Source organism: Atta cephalotes, assembly GCF_000143395.1.
Source record: "Atta cephalotes unplaced genomic scaffold scaffold00005, whole genome shotgun sequence".
Taxonomy (NCBI): domain Eukaryota; kingdom Metazoa; phylum Arthropoda; class Insecta; order Hymenoptera; family Formicidae; genus Atta; species Atta cephalotes.
Genome location: NW_012130069.1, coordinates 5,375,305 through 5,384,791, shown reverse-complemented (window position 1 = coordinate 5,384,791; position 9,487 = coordinate 5,375,305). Strand labels below are relative to the sequence as shown.

Genomic DNA, 9,487 nt, shown 5'->3' with positions numbered 1-9,487 from the left:
TTTACGTTTTACGTTATTTAGTTAAGTAATATATATATATATATATATATATATATATATATATATAAAAAACGTTGGGAAAATAATCAATTTATAAAATTGTTTAATATATCTTATTGATACGCTAATTATAAACATTCAGAAAATAAAAAATTCAATCTGTATAACTATTTATCTAAGGCTGGCTAGCTAAGTGCTTTCCTTTTAAGAGACATAGTCGATAAAAAATCGTCTTTCTTGATATTCAATGAATAACAAATCAGCTACGTCTTTTAAAAGGAAAGTATTCTAAGTAAATATATTACTGATTGATATGCTAATTAGCCTTTTGGTGTATTATATATTCGTACTAACTTTACTAAATCGATACACTCGCGAGGTATTTGCGGCAAATCTTTAAAGCTGTAGAGATTGCCAGCAAACTCATAATTGGGGTTGTATTCGGTCATCATCGTGTCCGATTGGTGTCCTGGACGCAATGCAGCTAATTCAGTGCCATTGCCAAACATCACTTGGCGGCGATGGGAAAGCGCTTTCTGTTTTTGGTACCGTTTATCTGTCGGATAATATAAAATATGCAAGAGAAACAAAAATACGGAAGATCGAAATCAATATCTTATATCATTTAATCTGTTATGTTATAAAACTCAAAGTTTTTGTGTACGTACAAGATATTAGGCAAATTCCAATAATAGTAAGCAAGCCAATGATTACAACTACAAGTTGGATCATGTACGTTTGATGACCATCCTTGGAATCGTCAGCCACTAAAATTCAACGTGATTTTATTTCATATTTGCATGTAATAATGAAAGTGACGATATATCATGGTTGTGCTTACTGATGCAGGATTTTGAATCGTTACTGAGCAACCAACCCTGAGGACAGAGACACTTGGTCTCGCTCAAGTACTGATCGAGCGCGACGCAACGGTAATCGCAACCGCAACCACTGATCGCGGGTATAACGAAGATCTCGCCTTGGCCAGAATGAGCTGCAGCTTTAAAATAAATATCGGTGAGCTTCTGACTGGCATATGAATAACCACCTTCACCACTTCCATCATTCTGTCCAGCATTCCCACCTAAAGAAGGCAAAGTTACTTCTATAGTTACTTCTGCACTAGTGCTGTTGAAGATTATTATTTACAATATATAAATTTGGATCAAGATGGATTTTAATCAGTATTTTTTATTTCTTGATTTTAATTTCGATATTTCAATTGTAATGTAAAAATATATTTAAGAAACGTTTTATATAATAATGCAAATATTATAGATTTAAATATATTAGCGAGATTTATGGTGACATCTAAATCACTTTGTACAATATTTTCATATTTCTCCTTACCAATGTAACCTCCGCCACCACCCCCTGATTGGCAACCGCCCCCACCTCCGCCAAAGCCTCCATCACCATGAATTTCCCCAATTCCCGATTCACAACCGATACCTCCTATACCTCCATAAATTAATGGCATTCCCCAAGCCTTTTGTTGAAAATTAGGCCGTGTTCCATTCCAACTAGCACCGGGTCCACCTTAAAAGTCGAAATTCTACTTGCATTTGCATTTTTATCTTAAGTTGCATTCTTCTTATAAAAATGCAATTCGGATATTTTTATTATATATTTTAAGGAAAAAAACTAGTTACCCATGCGTTCTGAAAAATTGGACGGAGAAGATGAAAGTCTACCCATGGGAAAGGGACCGCGTCCATGCTGTAATCCATCGTCCATAGTAGGATTCAATCCTAAACCACCGCCACCACCCGCGATTAAGATGGGCTCCGGATCACCGTTTGCTTTCAACTATAATCGGTTATATCGAATTTGTATATAATAATCAGAAGAAAATTAATGGAAAACTAAAGTAAGACTTTCTTGTGCAAATATTATTATAATTCTAATATAAAATATATGTATATATAAATATAACTCTTATCAGCTGTAATAAGAAGAGCATCTTTTATCTTTTGTTATTTTACTAAATTGCTATAATCATTTCTTTTTTTACTGAGAATATAATATTTACTGTGAAAATGGCAGTCGCACCACCGCCGCCGCCACCAGGATTTCTAAACTCAACCTTCTTCACTTCTCGCATTTTCGATGCCTGCGATAGTGATATTGATTCGGCATATTGATTCGATGGACAGGCAGTTCTTTTTAAGCCAAGATTCTGTTTCGACAAGATCAATAATATTAATTTGTTGTAAACAATAATGTGAATTAAACAAATAGAAGATATTTCATAATTTATAATGCAACTCAAAGAAGAAAATTTATTTTTGCAAAAATAAAACTGAACATGTAGAATGAAATTCTTTTCAAGTTTTTTTAAAAAAAAAACCAATTTAAAAATATTCTGCAGGAGGGAGAGAAATCAATATTGAAACAATTTCGTTAGTCAATAGAATTTATGGAAAAATATTAATGAAAGTTATAAAGTAAAAAAACTTAAGAATATAAAAATAATTTTATTAATATTCCAGTTCTCACATTTTATTTTCTTGAAAATAAATGTTTGTGTAGAAGAAATATTTATTTATATCTTTATTATATTATTTTATGTAAATTTTTTCTGGTCAGCAATACTCACTTTGGCACACGCATCCGTTCCCTCTTGACCAATCATGAAGTATAACTGATCGCCCTTTTGGAGTTCTATGACACCGCGAACAAATGCACCCAAAGTGATGCCGGTATTGCTCGAACCCAAACCTCCTCGTGCTCCGATGGCGATTAAACTGTTTTCAAAAACAATATTGTAATTAGACAGATCGAAATGGACGCATCATTCTATATTCTATTTATCATTTCTATACATCTCACGAATATTAATTTGTAATTTGAAAGTACATTTTTTTCTAATTAGCTGAGTACAGTCATAGATTGATCCGTGTATTAACGAAATTTAAATCTTACCCATCTATTTGTGATTTATTATAAATGACGTTTCTTCGTGCAATCACATTTTAGCAAATCATTATTTTAAAACATACCTTTTTGATTAAGTTTCTTCTAAAGAAAAACATATTTTTAATATAATATACATGGAAAAAATTATTTTTTTCATTATAAAGCCTACATTTCTATAAGAAATTAATAACAAACGATAAATGTGTATGACACAATAAATAAAAATTTTTGATCATCTGTGAATTAATATTGTGATTTAATATTGAATTATTAATTTTATAATTTCTCTGTTAAAATTAAATTACCCCCTCGTATGATTAAATTGATATTATCATTAAACTAATAAACTGTCTTGAAAGCTCACTATTGTAAATCTATATTTCTAAAAAGATTTATCTACTAACGTGTAGTATTCACCGCGTGGTGCAGTCCATCGTTGGACTCCATACAAATTAAAGGTCGATCTTTTCTCCTCTTGTATCAATGACGGTATCAACAATTCTATATTTGTGTTATTATATTTTTCAGTACATTTTTCATCAGTAGGACCAGTCCTGCCGGAAGCCGCGCAAGTGGTAATTCGAATAACTGAAAGTAATATAACTGATGTAAAATGTAATTTGATAAAATATTTCTGATAATCCGGAGAAAAAAAAATATATATATATGGACATATTTTATATTGTATAATTATATATAATTTTATCTAATTTTATATAATTATATAGGAAACATTTTTTCCAGTTTTTCAGTATGAATATGAACAAATAAGATATTTTATTAGTATTTTTATCTGTTAATTCTAGCAACATATGACAAACTTAAATATTATCTTTAATACACATAATTATTACAAAACTTTATTTACTTTTTACTTTTTTAATTTTTGATCCATGCAAGCTTTTTAATAGAAAAAAATGATTTGATAAATATATGGATAAATAAGCTTTGTAAACACATTAAGCTTTGAAAAAAATAAAATTTTCTATTAAAAAAAATAATATAAAACATATAAAAATATTTTTCGAAGATTTTACATCTATGATATAAAATAAAATTAACATATTATAAAGTATGTATAAATAATATTTAAAAAGTATAATTAAATGCATAACTTTTATCAAATGCATAACTTCATGTACCTGTCTCATTTACAAAATCTGGATGCTGCGGTGGCATTATTTCGGACTCGATAACGGGTGTATAGTAATTAAAATTACCTACAACTTCACGTGGAACTCCTGTAGAAAAGAAATATGCATATTGCGAATTAAGTAGCCGGAAATAGTTAATACGTAATAAAGAATGTTTAAAATTATATTAAAATTACCAATGCCAAAACATTCTCGACTCAAAGAAATATCGTCAATTGCTATATCACTTTTGGAAGAATATCCTCTGGATGCTTCAAATTGCAAGTGATACCTGCAGATATTTTATCTCGATAAAATTAAATTCTTTATTTTTAAAACGAAAATTAGTTAAATTTTATGTTTTATTTAAATGCGTATATACATAATTTTCTGTATTTACCTATATTTTATATCAGGTAGAGCAACAGCTTCATTATACCAAATATCGCTATTAGTTCCGTAGGACCACCATAAGTTTTCGGTATGATTTCCGTGTGGTCTTACTTGGACCAAAAAGAGTCCAAGAGATGCGGCATGTGGACCATGTTTGTGATAGAAAAACCGTATCTAAAAATATTATCCATTTCTAAGATATTTGTTAAAATAACTAGTACAAATCTTTCACTAAAAGTAGAATAAATTTTTAGATGCAAATATCTATCAGAATAATAATTGTCAAATTAGATTTTCCAAATATATTATCAAAAAGAAAACGCATTGTGTACATATTATTCATAGTAAACAAAAATAAAATCTAAGTGGTATAATCTGAGCAATAGTAGTTTTAATACTCCTTAAAAAAAATTTGTAATAAAAAAATAAAATACATTGAATAATTATTAATGGCTTATCCGCAGACAAGATTAAATAATAAATAATTTCTCTCTCCTTCTCTCTCTCTCTCTCTCTCTCTCTCTCTCTCTTTCATATTAAATTAAATCACTTTGATTTTGCTTATTATAATTCATGATTTGACTTTATCGATCTCAGATTTGAATTACTTCATTTGATTTATTTTTTAATTTATTTATTTGATAATACCGTTTTTTAAAAATAAATATACATATCGATTCAATACTTCTGTTTTCAGAAATTTAACATACCTATATTAATATTATACTTATATTAAATATTACATCTATATAATATATTAGGTAGATTATATCATTAAATAACCGAATAAATATATGAACATACTTGACATGATTTATAATAAGGACTTTTAGGGTTGTTGGCATAAGGTGGTGTTGGATTATACAGAAGACTTGTAATGGTGCCTCGACTGCCATATTTCATATCTTTAGAAGCCATGTTTACAAACGCGTATGTTCCTGTCAAATAGATGACAATTTAATTTTTTTCTAATATGTTTTCGCTGCTTGATGTAATCTCAAGTACATACCAGTTTCGTTACGGTAAGTATGATCGTAACTGGGTCCAGTTCTTTCGGTTGGCGTAGGACCTTTATGAAGAGTCCAATTTAGAGGTCTTTCAGGAACGTTCGTCCATCCGCACCAACCATCTTCGAAGTTACACCTCGCATTCTTTGGAATCTTGTCTGTGAAATATTTAAATATCCAATTGTATGAACCTACATCTCAAAGACGAAGCATAAAGAATTTTATATCATAAGTTCTGATATTCAAGGAAATATAAAGTAACGAATTTAAGATGTACGCACCGCACTCGAGTGCTTCGTCCTCGCCATCGGGACAATCTTTCGTGAAATCGCAGATACGGGTTCTGTTTAAGCAGGAACCGTTGTTACACCGAAACATATCTTCCGTACAATCTCCAATGGATTCTAAAAATAGACATGCGAAAGAGTTACCACTTCAATTATAGAACTAACTTTATATACTGCATTAATTTCTTTTAATACTATGATTGCAATCGCATAATACATCTTCTTCAAAATCAACCATCGATTATGCTTAAAAAGCCTTATAATATAATCAATCTTATTTTTCATTTAAATAATTTAATGTATAAATTCCATGTATGAAGAACGAATTATGTAAATTAAACAGAGAGTCATTGTATATACAAATGCCACAGTTATCATTAAAATATACATGAGAAAAAAATGCTGTTGAATCAACAGTGTCAGTCTAATTGGGAATAATTTTGTTAATTTAATGACAGTATTAATGAAATAAATATGTCATACTCTTGTTTGAATAAACAAGTTTGTCTAAATTAAACAGTAGTAGTTGAAAAATTTTCTTATATCAATCATATATTATTATGTAGTTACATTAAATATGTTTTTATTTTAATTACATAATGAAATAAAAAAACTTTTGTAATGCAGTTGAATTTAGTTTAATAAGTTAAACCTGTTATTAGTTTTTTCATTACATAAAATAATTAATACAAATCAATGATATAGTCAATTGACTGCCAACGGTTAATATAAATACTTCTTCAAATTGATTAAAATACAATTTACATAATCTAACAATTTTTTTATATAATTTATAAATAATTTGTTATATTAAATTTAAATATATTACATGAATCATCAGCATATCAAATAGAAATTATTTTGTATTGATTACACATCTGCTCGATACAATTGAAATATACAATTATCAATACATTTATCTTATTAACAATATAGTCAATTTTGTTATAATTAATACGAATATATCTCTTGATTGAAATATAATTTACTTGATCTAAGAATCTTTTTGTACAATTGTATAAATTATTTATTATATGTATTATACAATATGTTTAAATATTACATGAATCATATATTTTATTTATAGACAAATAGAAATTGTTTCACATTGATTAACACATTTGCTTAACAATTAATATATTTATTCGCGAAATATGATCATGGCACAAGTCGGAATGGATTTCGGAATTATTCAATTATTCCCTAGATTTTTATTGTGCTTTCTAGAAAAAACGGAATAATTCCTATTGGAATCTATTGTGACTTGTTCCGTGATAGGTGACCAGAATAGATCAAATAATAATCGAATGCTAAAGTGTTCAGACAAGCGATTATAGCTAAGCGTTAGGCCAATATTATATGGATCCATTTTTTGTCGTACAACAAATTATGCAAGCGTGTTAATTAACTACAAGACAGAGAGAATCTCGGATCTCTTTGTCCTATAGCTAATTAACAAGCTTGAAAAATTTATCGTACGATAAAAAACGGACACATATAATATTGGCCTTAGACTGCTGTTTCATTTAAGCGTTTTTGTCGTACGACAAATTTTTCAAGCTTGTTGATTGATTATAAGATAGAGAGATCCGAGAACCTCTCTGTCCTGCACACATTTGTCGTACGACAAAACGCAAATGAAATAGCAGCCTTAGCGTGTTAGATTACCTTTAGAGATCTTAGAGTCGAATCTTTTCATATTCGATTATCATTTTTTAAAATTGTAAAATATGCATTTTTAAAAATTATAAAATACCTGATGCATAATTATAATTAATGAACTATATGTGAAACTATATAAAATAATTCTACATAAGAATAATAAAAGAAATAAGAACTTATGTAAAAATTAAAAACAATTATTTTTTTTAAATGTAACATTCGAATCAATTACATTGATTCGAAGTCAAAGTTAAATTTATTTCGGAATTAGTACTACCAATAACTTATTGAGTTTCTGTTATTTTGTAATATAGTTTCGTCTTTATAAATACTTTATAAATATTTTATACAACTAAATTCAATATTGATTTAACAATACCTTCAATTCAACATGCTTTTAATTTATCATTATATGTCCTTAAGTCAAATCGATATGTTATTGTTACAAATAAAAGAGTAAAATTAAGTCAATAACAAATAGAGTTGAACTAACTACTTCCGTCTGTGACAGTTCGTGATATATGCAGTTATTTGCATACTCAATGTATCGTTTTATTCATTTAGCAGCATTTTTTTCTCAATGTAGGCGTCATTGATACAACACGATAATCATAATATTCCGTTAATTATTTGAAAATATTTGTATTAATTACCTGAAAAGCAATTAACTAGGCGAAGGTTGTCAACGCCGATGCTCGAATTAGAAAAGGGTACATAGACCTCTAAAACTAATTTATAGGACTGATCAATCGCGCGTAATGAAAAACTTATTTTCTTCCACCTAAAACAACGTTTAAGCATATTTTTTAGATTTATTTTCTGAAAAATTTATATTATCACAATATATCGTAAAAAATATTCTTATGCATATACATGGAGGTATTATTTCCGCTTTTTGTCACCGCGATGGAGCTCATGTTGTTAGTTTGTATGACGAGATTTATGAATCCGTTTTCCATTTCCACCATATAAAGTGAAAATTCGATACGGCAACGCGGACCTGTACGCGGAATCGATTTGGACCATATATGAGCATCCCCTTTGCCGCTGAACCACAGAAAGTGGCCTTAAAAGGAGAATGAAACATTAATTAATTTTCGTAGACACAGTTTTACTGTGTCATATGGCATCGTAATTATATTTCAATTTTAAAATGATTATAGATTGGATTTTCGTTAATTTTAATACGATTCTAGTTTTACATATGTATAGACCAAATTCTCGGTGTCATGAATTCATGATCTTGGGATTATAATAACGTATTATTTATTTTAATTATCTTTTTTTTATGATAATTTTTCTTTTGAAAAATAATGTATGAAAATTACTCAAAAATTTTCGTACCATTTGAGGAATTATTAGCATCCGTGTTCGGAAAAGTTCTTGACAGACTGGTGCGCGCTTTAACTTTCTTAAAACCATGGGTATCGTTCCACGACCAATCGCAATCCGTGTCGAGGTCGCAATAGCCCATTTGCGGATAGTGAGGTGAGTGTTTTGACGGTAGAGCTGCCAGAAGATCCTTAAAACTCTTTCCATGCCACATACTGATCTTAGAGCCGCATGTCATTGTGATGTAACAACAAAACAGGACGATCCCAAACAACAATCTGCCGTTGCTGCCGTTATATACAGACACATGTCGACGATTACACGTGCGACTCGCCTGACTATAACCCGCGATGGTGGTCGCCAGTTTCGGCCGCGTGTCGTTGATCATTACTTCGCAATTTCGTCCAGTGGCTGTTTAATAATTTCAGACGAGGTCATGCGCAACATCGCGCATTCTGCTTTTCGGAGATAGCAGACATGATTCTACAAACGTAGCTGCTTCTTGATGAGAATTAGAATTTAGAAAGAATTCTGAGAGAGAACGTTGAAAATACGTTTCAAGAGTACTAACGACACGCTGTGAGAAATTTACAACGATGAGCGCAGTGAAATGAGTTTTGATATCATGAACCTCCTTGGATATGATCGTCTTCCATTATTTCCCAAACTGAAATCACGCATGCAAGTATTTTGATTTATAAATAATTATATTTAATAAATTTATTATATATAATATATATAATAATATTATATA

The 9,487-nt window shown here is 29.5% G+C and overlaps 1 protein-coding gene across 1 annotated transcript in view; it reads right to left on the bottom strand.

Annotated features, from left to right (window-relative positions):
• Nucleotides 1–9,121, bottom strand: part of LOC105626376 (ALK tyrosine kinase receptor) — a 12,545-nt gene extending 3,424 nt beyond the window's left edge. The window contains exons 1-17 of the mRNA XM_012207677.1: nucleotides 8,746–9,121; nucleotides 8,275–8,467; nucleotides 8,055–8,182; nucleotides 5,734–5,856; nucleotides 5,455–5,610; nucleotides 5,250–5,383; nucleotides 4,453–4,619; nucleotides 4,250–4,344; nucleotides 4,062–4,160; nucleotides 3,324–3,507; nucleotides 2,600–2,747; nucleotides 2,033–2,179; nucleotides 1,653–1,809; nucleotides 1,351–1,539; nucleotides 842–1,084; nucleotides 669–767; nucleotides 355–556 (exon numbers count right to left, since the gene is read on the bottom strand). Coding sequence (XP_012063067.1) covers nucleotides 355–556; nucleotides 669–767; nucleotides 842–1,084; nucleotides 1,351–1,539; nucleotides 1,653–1,809; nucleotides 2,033–2,179; nucleotides 2,600–2,747; nucleotides 3,324–3,507; nucleotides 4,062–4,160; nucleotides 4,250–4,344; nucleotides 4,453–4,619; nucleotides 5,250–5,383; nucleotides 5,455–5,610; nucleotides 5,734–5,856; nucleotides 8,055–8,182; nucleotides 8,275–8,467; nucleotides 8,746–9,121 — 2,840 coding nt within the window. The remainder of the gene's footprint in view (nucleotides 1–354; nucleotides 557–668; nucleotides 768–841; nucleotides 1,085–1,350; nucleotides 1,540–1,652; nucleotides 1,810–2,032; nucleotides 2,180–2,599; nucleotides 2,748–3,323; nucleotides 3,508–4,061; nucleotides 4,161–4,249; nucleotides 4,345–4,452; nucleotides 4,620–5,249; nucleotides 5,384–5,454; nucleotides 5,611–5,733; nucleotides 5,857–8,054; nucleotides 8,183–8,274; nucleotides 8,468–8,745) is intronic.
• Nucleotides 9,122–9,487: the final 366 nt, after the last annotated feature.